This window comes from Ascaphus truei, chromosome 4 (assembly GCF_040206685.1).
Source record: "Ascaphus truei isolate aAscTru1 chromosome 4, aAscTru1.hap1, whole genome shotgun sequence".
NCBI lineage: Eukaryota > Metazoa > Chordata > Amphibia > Anura > Ascaphidae > Ascaphus > Ascaphus truei.
Window position 1 is genome coordinate 310,175,376 of NC_134486.1, and position 13,825 is coordinate 310,189,200.

Below are 13,825 nucleotides of genomic sequence, written 5' to 3' on the forward strand. Positions count from 1 at the left end.
CGGCCGAGAACGGGCAAATGCTCGAATAAACTTGGCCGCAGCAGTAGATCCCGAGATGTGTGACAGAGCAGAGCTGGGCCTGGGAGTTCAATCACTGCCGAGTTGCGCGCGCAGCCGTCATAGACCGCGAGGATCAATGCGGGAGGTATCAGATCTTCTACACGGACGGCTTCGGTGTGAGTGCACAGGAGGGATAATTCCTTCAGCCGTCTAAAGCCAGCTACATTGGATAGAGACTATCCTAAATGCTATTTGAATTCCTGCTTATCGTAAGTATGATTTCTAATTTTCTCATTGGATAAGCAACTAGAGTGTCAATAATCCCTGTGATCTAGACATATGTCTTTTATTATTTTAATAAATTCGTTTTTCAGCTTATCATTAGGTGTTGTTTAGTTGTATTGTAAGTTTGTCAGTGTATCAGTTTGTTAGTATGGTTTATGCTACCAGTCTCTAATAGTTATACACTATCATATTTCCTATGTTTATTTTTCACATATTGTAAGATCGTCCCTGTGGTACCTCTGAGGATTCCCGGATCATCCAGACTGGACATTCATGTATGGTGAGATTCCATAACTTGGTATTTGGACACTGTTTCAGACACCGGATTTTATTTGTTATATGTTATTTTGCCTGACTTGTATCGGTCAGTTATTCCAGGCAGCCTGGCTTATATGTATACGTTTTTTGTTACTTATCACAGAACAATAATTCGTATTTAGAGCATTAGTGCTATTAACGCGCTCTTTTTTTGTTTGTTCTAAAATATTGCCAAATTTCATTCAGAGGTGGGTTGAAATCATCAGTAAAATACACTCATGGAAACCCTATGAAGCAGTTACTGTAGAACAATGGGGGGAGGGGGCATCCAAAGGAATAGTCATTAGGTCAAATTATGTTTAATGAAAGACAGGAGGAAGCGTACCTCCCAAAGTAGAGCTCTAGGATAGTGACAAACAATGGCAAATAAATTGATAATCCGAAGTATTAAAGTCCACAGTAACAATCCAGATGTTGATCCTATGTTTAATACTACAACATGTTTGTTTTGATTTGTGCTGGTATTTTATTCATTACTTTAGGTATTCAACATTTTACATAATTACTCCAATCCATTCTGTGTCCCTGGTCTATCTTTTTTTTGTTTGTTACTCATTATTTGGGCTAACAAGGTGGGGTTATAATTCAATGACTTTTAAGAACTATATGTACGTTTGTGATTTTTTTGTATTGCTTATTTCTTATATTTAGCTGGTGAAAATAAATGCTTGACCCATAACTATTGTAGATTTGGGCAAATTAAATGAAATGTAGCACAGCAAAAGCTAAATTATTTTCCAGTGGAAAAAAATGAACTTACAAGTTGGGCTAAGATTCTGTTAAAGCAGCAGTCCAACCTGCCGTTTTTTGTTCTAAAATCCCCCCCCCCCCCATTTAATATATGCATCAATATCCACACAATAATAAGCAATTAGTTAAGTTGCTGATCGATCTGCGAAGATTCGGCTAGGGGGTTCACTAAATTGGCTTTCAATGAAGCAGAAGAGGACCAAAGATGTAAAGTTTTGTGGGGAAGATCATGTGACCAGACAGTCACTAGATACAAATGGTTCACTGCTAGAGAGTACACGCTCAAAAAGGGGTGCGGCAGAAGAGTATGTGACTCTGTAAAAGGTTGTTATAGAAGCCACAAATGCTTGTTACATTATAATTCATTCAAAATGTCAGAGTTGTTTAAAAATAAATAAATGCTACAAGTAATTTCTCATAGTACAGAACTGATTTATTTAAAAAAATAAAAATACATGTAGGATATTGCTTGGTCAGCAGCTTTAAAATGTTGCTAGTAAAATGCCTAAAATTCTATATATGAAACAATTAGGGCATAGGAGCACTCACAGTGTCAAGTACTGCCAGTCTTCCACATTCAAGGAGGATCACATGTAGGAACAGAAAATAAAACGGCGCTCTATGGACTTGTACAAATATTAGTGTTGGTTTTAGTGAAGGACCAATGTTCCGGTCCTATTATGGACCTTTATCAAGATAAAGCCTTGATCCTTCAATAAACCAGCACTATTACTCAGAAAGGTCCAGTGAAGTGACGTCTCATTTTCTGTTCCTAGAATTCTAAATACAGTACTACAGTTTTTGCAACAAACAAGAAAGATAAAAACATCGACAAATATGAATTCTTTATGAAGTACTAGCTCTTTGTCTCTAACTCTTTGCAACATTTAAAAAAACCCTCTGAAGAACAGATTTGTGTGCAAAGAAACAAAAATAATCATGACAATGATAAGGCATGAAAAGGCTTTATAATTTCATTAGCAGATTTAGCCTTTTTAAGATAATTTAATGCATCATCTGCACATTCCTATCATAAACGAATTGCTCATTTTACATTTTAATGCGCTTTGAATGTCTTTTTTTTTTTAAAATTAATGTTAACTTACAGATTGTTAATGTTACATGTTAGTGCTGACTGGGAAGTTCCATGCAAAGATTGGACATGTGCATATCCTTATTTAATATATTGAAAATTAACCATCTTGGCCCCAAATATTCAATGAACAAAGAAAGGTCCTCCCCAGCTGTTTTCTGACAGTATAGAAAATCACAGAGTGGGTCTAGTTTGTGTCTTGTAAGCAAAGGAGATATTTGATATAGGAGGCAGTCTCATGCAGAAAGAGAGAGATTTGGGATAGGTGCTGAAGTCATTTTATATGAGATCAAAATGTTTTGAAAACTCTGTACACTATAATTTCACCTACTGTATGAAGAAAGAACTGTAATGTTAGTACGCTAAAAGTATTACAATATACAACGAATCTGCATTTCTCCAGACTGGTCGCCTAAATACTTCTGCTAGAAATAACTGAATAGGAGTCCAGTTCTATTTTGTTAGTTTTCTGAACTGGGCCATGATTAAAAGAGACATCCAATATTTTTGTGGGCTAAGCAGGACTGTCCCTAAATATAAGACAGTCAATTACATTTATCATAAAGAAATGCTTATTATATACAGTATGTCAGTGACATCACTAAAATATCTATTCAGGATAAATATTTTTTTATTTTTTTTAAATGATTATGCCCGTTCTCCAAGGGCAGCTGTTATAGACTTGAAAAGTAGATTCAAATATTTAAAAGGGAGTAGTTGTAGAGTAAAGGTTATGGCAATGAAAAACCACTTTAAAAAAAAACAAAGTCCCCCTGGGTGGGAAGCAGGGGGTCACCGGTTACTTTCAGATCTAGAGTTCCCCTGCTCCCTGAGACACTTACCTCCGCAGGGGGTGGCAGTAGAAGCTCCGCAGATTTAGAATGTCCCGGTCACGCGGGCCAATAGGAAGTCGCGATTACATCACTGCTTCCTATTCCTGTGATGCGGGACGTTTAAATCCGCAAGGCCCAGCCAGAGCTGCTACCAGCACCTCCTAAGGAGGTAAATATCTCGGGGAACAGGGGAACCCAGAGCTCAAATTAACACGATTTAGCTCCGGAGACACCCTACTCCAAACCTCGATAAAATTTTTTTTTAAACCTAGCGGGAGTGCTGCTTTAAGACAGTTTCAGCTCTGTGAGACCAAAAGTAATGTAAATCTCAAGATTCCCATCTGCCCACAGATCACAAATAATGCACTATTCGTTCTGTATTGCACAGGTTTACGGTGTATTTTATGAGCCTATCATGTATACCGGCAGTCCTCGGTTATCCAACGAAATCCGTTCTGGAAGTAGCGTTGGATAGTGAAACCGTTGTAAAGTGAGTCCCATGTTAATCAGTGGCGGTGAGCGTTGGATAACGCATTCCAGCGTCGGAAAACGGCCATAGGGTTGCATTTTAAAGTGTTGGATATGCTATTCGCTGTAAAGTGAAACGTTGGATAGCGAGGACTACCTGTATGATGAAATCACCAACAAACCGATATGTAATCATGAAGTATGGTTTAGCACAGGGGTGCGCAATATTTCCCTGCTGCGCCCCCCTCCCTGCTCGCGCCCCACCCCCCTCCCTTACCTTCTCTCCGGCGTCAAATGACGCTGCAGGGATCACGTTACGTCACGTTGCCATGCCAACGTGACCCCGCAGGGTCATTTGACACAGCGTTGCTGAAGACAAAGTAAGTGAAGTTGCAGAGGCCTCACACGAACCCCTGGCATTTCATTTAAATGCCTTGTGGAAGAGCGCGTGGCATCTGCAACTGCCCTACCCCCCTGAAAAATCTTGCGCCCTCCCAGTTTGTGCACCCTTGGTTTAGTATGTTTAGTGTATGTAGACATGTATCCTCTTGGCCACTAATCTGCCCTGCCTAAAACACAAGCCCTGGTACCAGTGCAGGCAGTGTTAGGGTTAATCCGGGTTTTCCCCTGCAGTAAGGAGCTCCCTTGAGTGACAGGGGGGGGGGGGTGGGACTAGGCTTGTGTACTGCCCTATCAGGGGCTCAGACCTAAGACCTTCCCTCCGGATACAAAAGGAGCTGCACAGCCTAAATGTAGTTAGTTATGGGAGCTCTTCTGTGTAGGAAGCATGGAGCCAGGGCTCTGGCCACCTCCCTTCCCCTCCCTTAGGGGACATCAACCTCTTATTCCACTAGGGAATAAGAGAGGAGCTGAGGATAGATCCTTGGGGCCTCAAGCCTCTTGAGTTGAGTCCAGGGACCCGTCCATGTGTACCGGTTGTAAACTGTATTCTGAAGTTGGAAGAATAAATACCGTTCCTGTTTTATATACTCCTGCCTGAGAGTGCAGTTATTCAGGGGGAGTACCAGAGAGTTTCCTGCAGGGACTGCACCCACTGCTGCTGCGGCCTGCGGGGAATAGAGGCGCTGCACAGAATAAAAAAGTGAGAAAGAACCCCAAAAGTCTGTCCTGTTCGCCCCCACTACCATCGGCGGACGCTCAGTATTCTGTGAGCCAGCAGGTGAGCAGCACAAAACACTGTGTAATAGTGAAATCTAACAAAACACAGAACCCCAGCAAGCTCTTTTTGGGAACCCCTGAGCCCCACAAAATATGTATATGTGTCAAAATGGAGTGCTATTGAGCGTGGCATATGTATACAACAGACGACAGAGAAGCCCAATGCTGCATCCAACATGACAGAAATACACAGTAAAATACTTATATATTCTCTTGAAATAGGGTCATTTAGTTTAACCCTTTGGCCAAAGCGTTGTAAGCTTGCGAGCCACGACAAGGCAGACACCTGTTCGCAAGGCCTAACACTACCAGATAAAATACTAATACACCTCTATTAGGATTATAATTCTCATTTACCTCTATTAGGAGGGAGAAAGACCACAGTGGGTCTATATCCAGCAGAATGAAAGGATTTGCAAACTAGGGAAGTGGGGAGGGGCGGGCTTAAAACCTGGGAAGGAGGAGCCACTAACCTCCACCAGAGGGTGGGGGAAACCTGTTACATGTATACCTGTATAACTGTGCAGAATATTAATTTTTATAGGGTAATTAAACAAGTATTATTCCATTTAAATAGCCCTGAGGTGCTTTAAATTAAAAGACACAAAGCTTTACAATGCTACCAGCTCTGCACTATAATTTTGATTAAATATTTATTAAAGAGGGCTCAGAATCCTCAACCCTTAGAACAAATATTGTATTTTGAAATAGAACATTTTACCAAGATTAAATTTAAATCCACTTTTATTTTAAAATGTCCCCCTAGACACCAATGTAAATGTCAGAGTAAAATTCACTATAAATAATACATTTAGCTTCTTTTAAATTTTGTTTGGGTTTCTGCTCTAGTTAAATATGCTGCCTCTTTTTTTTAACAATTCAGCAATCGGTGCAACAAGAGAACAAATGGCATATTTTTATTAAACAAATCCAAACTTTATTGATTATCCTTTTTATATCATATCACGTTTTTACTTAATGCTTAAAAAGCAAGATATTATTTAAATGAAATGGCGGAATTATACGTTTATGTATAGACAGATGTTCTGAATATACTGTATACGTTAAGAGAAGACATGCTTTCTTGTGCTGCATTTAAAAACTGCGGAGAGAAACAAGAAATTGCAAAAAAAATGGCTGGTTCATTTTCTGAATATAATACAGAACAATAAATTGGAAACTAATTAAGTTTTTTGTTATGAATACCAGCATATTCAGTAAATACGTACTTACCCCTACATCTATCACTTAAAAAGCAACATGCTGTTCTAGAAGTGTAGCTATAATTTAGGTGTCCCAATACTAGCGCATTAAACACAATCACCTCTCGTAACTCCCTGAACATAGGAAAGAGAACTGCACCTAAAGGGGCTAGTTAAATAAAGGGTGTGTGATAGTCTTCCTATGTAACAGTCCACCCTTAATACTTCAGATCTGCTGCCCCTGACAATCGCACGAAATGTAGTAGCAATTAAGCTTGCCACTGATCCTCTGTGACAGGGGTGCGCAAACAGGGGGGGGGGGGCGCGACAGATTTACTATTTAACTGAAGGTGTTTGAAGATACAACCCCAGGTAAATCAAATTGAGTATTACAGGTTAAAAAAAAACGAAAGCTAAGTGATTAAAGCATTTAAGAAAAATAACCAGAAAAGCATAGTATTTGTGTGTTATTTTAAAAGAATATATTTATGTATTTTTAATTTTTTTTTAAGTGCCAAAAGTTCTTGTGGTTTTCATGTATGGCAGGAGTTGAAAAAAGGAAGGTGGTGATGAATGGAGGAGAGGAAAAAAATGCCCCCCAATCTTGTTTCTGCCCCAATAAAGGCATCGCAAATAGTCACGCCCCAATCCTGCATGTGTATCGATTAGGTAAAAGGCATGCAATGAAGAAAGCTAAAAGGCAGAGATCAGGGCCATAAAACCTATTAACAATTACAAGTTACAATGTTTAGAAACACTTCAAGCATTAAATGACATAAATGATATTGAAATACCATATAGAACGTATACATCAGCTGCATTTAACCCATCACATATATCTCTGCCATTTGTTCCATGTGTCAAACTAAGCCTTTAAGGGAGAATTCTACCAAAAAAAGCATGCAATACGTGTGTTGTACCTGATCATATTTGCACCAGTCACAGCTTAAGATCTCTGCCTGATGGGCTGGAATCACAATTTTGGATACAGGCGACTTCACATCCCAAATCCTCAGAGTCTGGTCGCCTAAAACCAAAGATAAATGCTGTAGTTACTATACAATTCAACAATAAAAAAAACCACACCCCCTACATATGCAAAAAAACAACATCTTTTGGCATCTTTATGGACTTGTATTTTTGACAAACTTGAGCAGGAGTTTGGCCATGTTACTGTTGATCTAATTTAAAGGAACAATGATTCTTTACATTTTACACCTTTACTGGATGCAAACCATTGAAACTACTTAGACCATGGTAAAATATTACAATTATTTGGTACAGTACATGGCAATATTCATTGGCTCATATTTACCAAGCGGTGTCGTCTTCCATTGAAACCTTATGTACCATTAAAGCAAATGGGAAGTAAGGGGTCTTTCGACAAATGGGGGAAAAGGTGTCCTATGGCATTGCACCACTTACTTTAAATGTGCTATTATGTTTTAGCATCCAAAAGTCTGTTCAAAGGTCAATGTTTCTCAGGCTTGTTAATTTAAGGAACCCGCAAGTATTTAATCGAGAAGCCAAAATGCCCCCGAGAACCTCATCACATTGAGGTTTTACGAAGCCATACACACCAGAGGCAGAGATTTCCCAGCAGCAAACACACATTGCTCACTGCAGTACATTTCACTGTTTACTTTTAAGCACAAATACAGAATACCTTCAGGCTTATGCTGAAAGGTATCTTTGCTTTGAACACAAAAAAGTTAGAAATCATATCAATATACATAAAAGTGCTTTCAAAGTACTAGAATGTATGAGAAAGATTGCAAGTTCCATCATTATATGCGTGTGTGTTCTAGGCAACAGCAGAACGACCCAGACAACTTAACAGAAATAGTTAAGACAATCAAAGCCAAGACAGTGCCTTGAGGAATAGAAGTCACAATTTCAAAAAGATTAGATGCTTACAGGATTGATGAGCACTGCAGCATCTAGTGGATGGAGATGCTGAGCGGATAAAACATTAAGTTTGTATTACAGCAAGGTATTTATTATCTTGAAGGCCTCTTTTACAATCCCTGAAAGTGGTTTTTATGTGTTAGTAAGGGAAACTGATTTCTCTAAGCAATTTATTTAGAAAGCTTACTTAATGTGATGAAAGACGTATTTGTCACACAAGACCAACATTTCCATTGAAAGCAAATTGAACTGCAACTAGGACCAAACACACAATAAAAATATAAGAAAACAAGAGTGGCAAATCTCTTTTTTTAACCCCCCCTTCCCCTCCCCCCTACCCTTCCTAAAAAAGACAAATGTATAGCATAAATAAGTATAATATTTTATAACATATGAATTTTAGTTGCATTAAAAATAGTTTATTCATCTTATACCAAGCCATGCATCATGTTTATTTTTTCATAGCTTTATACAAATATCGATTTTTGTTTATTGAAGTCTATCTGGAGTTTTCTGAAAAGCAAGTTGATTTTTTGGTTTAATATGGACCTTTCCAACATGCAACATTTTATGTTAAGATTTATAAAAAAAAAAAAAAAACCTTTCTATAAGCTTCTAGGGGGTTGCTACTTTGAAGCAGAAATTCCCCCTTTTATTAGTCGTTTTCAACTGAAAACAGAAAATCCCCAAAATGACCGATATTGGAGCGGCAAATACACCCAATTAAATAAAGTGAAGTATGAGATCCAGTTATTGGAGCTGTACTCTTAATATAAGCAATTATACAAACTTTGGTTCTTGCCGCTATTCTAGAATACTAGACATCTCAAAACAAAAATAATGTCACAAGCTGATAACCTTTTGACTTCTAACACATGATGTCAGAGGTTGCAGAGAAAAGCTTAAGGTACCATATCTGCCCCCAAAAACACAAACAGGAAGCGCTTTGAATGTCCTATAATGAGCAGATGAAAAAATAATGCAAGACTTGTAAATGACTATGAATACTGTAAAATGTCAGCAACCATGCTCATGCATATTTATCCATTCCTAAAACTTGATTGTTATATTATTTTCACAGCAAAAATAATGTCTTACTAATCATAACTTGTTTTCTCCTTGTTATTTTTCGCAAACTATCGCTGCAGCTGTTGAGGCAAGCTCCTGAACAAAATTACTCTGAATTACACAAAATGCTACACACGAGGTGGGAGGAAAGATAAAAAGCAGAGAGAATAGAACGACAATCAACAACACCAACATTTGCCTTGTTACGTTGCAGAGATGTGCAGAAGGTGAGCTGCAATCTTTATAATGCACAAGATGTTTCTCAATCAGCGCTCATCAAATACCTGTAGTTACCAACAACCTAGGTCATATCTTATTCAAAAGGAACTATAAAACAAAGCCTGCCATTGCAAAAGAGGTTAGGTGATCTAAAGAACAACACACCAATGATTTGATAGCTCAGGCAAGGTGAAAAGAAGCAAACAACAAAAGTATTGATATTATAGTTGTGTAAAAAGGACCAGGTGTTTTATAGTGGAGTCTATAAAATATTAGACATATTAAAGGAGCACTAAAAAAAAATATGTATATATGTTTTTTAAGGAGGTATGAAGCGGATGGTCTGCTGAACTCAACTGGGCTAATTCCTGCTCCGGGGAGGCCATGCTTCCCGAGATACATGCTTCCAAAAGGTGCTGCTGGCTCCTTATGAAGGTTTAAAGCCCCCACGTGACACGGGCCAATAGGAAGTGGCGACAGCTCTTATTGGGCCGCGTGGCACAGGAGATTTGAACCTTTATATTCTTCGCCTAGCCAGTGCGGCTACCGGCAGCATGTATGGATGTGAGCATCTCTGGAAGCTGTGGGTACACATGGCTGAAAATAATACGGTTTAGCTCCCAAGACCCCCTGCTTCATACCTAGATGGGAAAAAATTAAAAATAAACCTTTAAAGAGGCAGTTCCGCTGCAATTTTCTTTACATAGATAGGAAGCAGGGTGTCTCTGGAACTGAAACGTGTTCATTTCAGCTCCGGGGACCCCTTGGATTTAATGGAGGAAATGTCGCTGGTAGCATCCCCTCTAGTGGAAACTATACAGCGTTTAAATCTCCCTCTTTATATGGGTCCAGAGCAAGCTGCGATGTCATCTGTCACTGCTTCCCCTCGGCACGGTAACACAAGCCTATAAACAACCAGGACATAACTGACGGAAGCTTTCCGGGTAAGTATATCAGGAACGAGGGAGTCCGCGGAGCGGAAATAAACGTGATTCAGCTCTAGAGACTCCCTGCTTCTTATCCTTGTACAAGGGCAGGGGGGTTGGAGAACGGGGGGGGGGGGACGGGGGAAGGACAGACTGCTACTTTAAAGAAAGTGGATACAATTTGAATAGTAACACATTCGCATTTAAGCATTTTGATGTTCATTTGTTTTAAGATTGTATTTGTATGCCTACTGATAAAGGAGGCTATCCTTAGTCCAGGTGCTGCTTTGAAGAAAAAGTTGTTCCCCAAAGTTCCGAGCAGCCTGAATCAGAATAAATGGGTACACAGGGATCTTCATAGGAATGTAAAGGTGCACATGTTACACTGGCAGAAACACACCCGCGGTTATAATAAGGTGTTTACATGATCAGAGACCGTTTTACAAATGACAATAGATAGCACCGCTTTAAAGGTAGCATGCTCCCCACAGATATATTTATGCTGCCAAACCGGGTCATGCGGAGTCTCAAGGTCCGAGGAATTTACATCCCCTCCCCTTTAATACTCCCAGACAATTGAGAACAATATTGGCCACCAGTGTAAGCCTCGGTCTGGCTGCCAATACTAAGCCACAATGTAACCGAGCGACCCAGTAGCAATACACGCGTTTAAAAAAAATAAATTATTACAGGATTGAAGAAGGGGGTCTCCGGAGCTGAACTGTTAATTTCAGCTTCGGGACCCTCGGCTTATGAGCTACTTAACTCTCTAGTGGGTGCCGTTTTCTCTGTAGGCCACACGTATAGTGCCCGCGACGGGCGACGCGACGGGTGACGTCACCCGTCGCCACTAGCGAAAGTTATATTTCGCTTTGCGGCGGCGGCGCGGGCGTACTGGCATTTGATTGGTTCAGGGGCTGTCACATGAGGCGACAGCCCTTGAAAAATCAAATACTGCCAGCTACCAAAATTCGCGACGCTCCGTCGCATTGTCGCCGTCACGCTTACTTTAGGCGCACGCGGCGGCAATGCATTTCTTTTTGGGCGACATCGCGTCACCCGTCGCGGGCACTATACGCGCGGCCGTAGAGTTTAAATGGCTGGCCCATAGGAAGCCACAAGGGATGATGTCATGGCTTCCTATTGGCCCGCGGGACATTTAAAGCCAAGCTTTTTGTTAGGCGCACAGTTCCCTGGCTGCAGGGATACTGGCACCGCAACTTAGGTACATATCTTGGGAACCAGGAGGTCCCCAGAGCTGAAATGAACACAATTCAGCACCGGGGACTCTCTGCTTCAATCCTGTTAAAAATATATATTAAAAAAAAACGCAATGCAGCATGTCGTTCTGCTTTAACAGATTTCCGGAAGCAATAAAAATGTAAATTCTGTAACAATTGGGAGTCCATGTAGCTCAGGATAACCTGTTATGGTTGCCGGGAGACCCAGCGGATCGATTTTGAGTATAAAAACAAACAGAACACAAAAGAAAAGTAGCACAGTTGCTTTGATACATAATAGGGTCGACCTAAAGTGAACAAAAACCTTTACTTTCTTGGAATAGAAATTGCCTTCCTCTCATTACACAAGTACAGTACACATTATAATATCCCAAAATATCTACTACTGCATCAGAAAATTGCTTTACCTGGTATTACTGCATCAAAGCCCTGTAGATAAATATCACGTTTCATTAATGTATTGGTTTGAGATGCCAAGTGTTCTAGAATTGTAGTGGCAAGAACATACAGAAAGCTTGTGTGAGTGCTTGTATGAAGAGAACAGCTTCAGGAACTGGGTAGCACATCTCACTGTTAAATTAACCTTTTGAAAGAAAATATATATATATAGAAATTGTGAGAAACTTATTTCATTGGGTGCACTTAAAAAGGTCAGTCCCAGATGTTTTCTTTTTAGTATAAGTTTTACATTCTTTCCTTTTTAAGCATTACGTGGATCAGAGGGGTTTACCTAGTAGGCAAACAAAGAGAGATCATGAAAATATGGCAAAATATGGGAAAGCGGCATATGCATCCTCTAGTGTCATCATAATACTACTACTACTACCCATTGCGTCACTGGCGAGTAAGTTGTCAGATGGCAATTTAAGTTGCACACAAAGTGCCACTTTGAAGAATGATGACTGCAGTTCTTCCACAGGGTTCATTTGCAGTGTTGGTCCAGCATATCTCACCATAATGCAGTGGTGAGCAAACTGGGGGGGCGCGAGATTGTCTGCGGGGGCGCGGGGTTTACAGAGGCCCCGCACGCTTCCCGAAGGCAGTTAAATTAAGTGCCGGGGGAGCGGCGAAGGCCTCTGTAAACCTCACTTATCTTGGCTCCGGCGGCTTCTTGCATGCGTCGCCATGGTAACGCGGCATCATTGGTCATGTGACATCATGACGCAGCCGCCGAAGCAAAGGTAAGAGGGGGGCGAGGAGAGAGGGGAACTGCCGGCAGGGGAGCGCAGGGAAAAAAGTTTGCGCTCCCCTGCCATAATGCATAAGTGGGGACAATGAAGCCTGTTACATCTGTAGGAAATCCTTCCACCATTACAGATAATGTGAATAACTAAACAAACATGTGGTGGGTAATATTGCGCTAACATTTCTCATAGTTATTATTTATAGGCCTACATTTATTCTTATATTATATTTGTCATTTATTTAAACTACTGACAACTTTAAACACACTGAGTAATTCTAACTGCAAGATATAATGCAAATAAATAATAGTGTAATTGATGTAGCCAATTAGGTGCACATAAGTTTATTTGTGAGTAATATTAACAAAACAGCTTGCAAGTTTTTGGTTCATTGATTTCAGTTCGTTTTAGGTGCACATTATTTAACAATGTTCTAAATCAACCCAGATTATTGCCATAGGCTAAAAAAAAAAAAAAAAACTCTTGAAGGCAAATAATTACTAAGATTGTACACCACTTGTTGATATTGTGCTTTCAATTAAAATACCCTGCGGCATTCTATTAATTTAAATCCTTATTCTGTATATTCCAATGTAGTAGGTCAGTGATTTTCAACCTTTTTTAGTTAAGGAACCTTATAATTATATTGTGAAATTCTGCAAAACCCCAACCATCTCTTGTGACGGTAGGGGTAGGCGGCCTTCAAAATAAAAGGTGAAGCCCGGCTGGCTGCCCCTAAAAACCGCAAATAATGGGCTGTGTGTGTCAGCTCTTGGGATCAGTGAAATGTATTAATGTGCTCCCGTGTAACCATGTTCCCTTAAAAACTGTCCCCTGTGGGTTTATAAGTTAGGGAAATAGCTGCAGGACCGGAACTTTGGGAACAGTTTAAGGGTGGATATTGGGAGGCAAATAGGGTTAAAAACGGTGTAAGGGATTGCTGACTGGGGAGTACTGTTATGTTACCCGCAAATAGTGTATGCTTTGTGGGTGTGCATCCGTAGATAAAGACGGTGTGTTGTGGAGTGTTAGTGCAACTCTATGTAATATCTTTGCCCAGTCAGCAAGTTCTACAACCGGGATTTAAAACCCAGTGCCGGAGCCTGTTTTAAAACCCAGTTGTCGAATGCAAGTTTTCAAGCCCAAGTTTT

At 40.1% G+C, this 13,825-nt stretch overlaps 1 protein-coding gene across 2 annotated transcripts in view; it reads right to left on the reverse strand.

Annotated features, from left to right (window-relative positions):
• PEX7 (peroxisomal biogenesis factor 7) overlaps positions 1 to 13,825 on the reverse strand; it is a 158,077-nt gene that overhangs the window by 39,626 nt on the left and 104,626 nt on the right. For both annotated transcript variants that reach the window (XM_075597837.1, XM_075597836.1), the window contains exon 6: positions 7,049 to 7,155. In XM_075597837.1, coding sequence (XP_075453952.1) covers positions 7,049 to 7,155 — 107 coding nt within the window. The remainder of the gene's footprint in view (positions 1 to 7,048; positions 7,156 to 13,825) is intronic.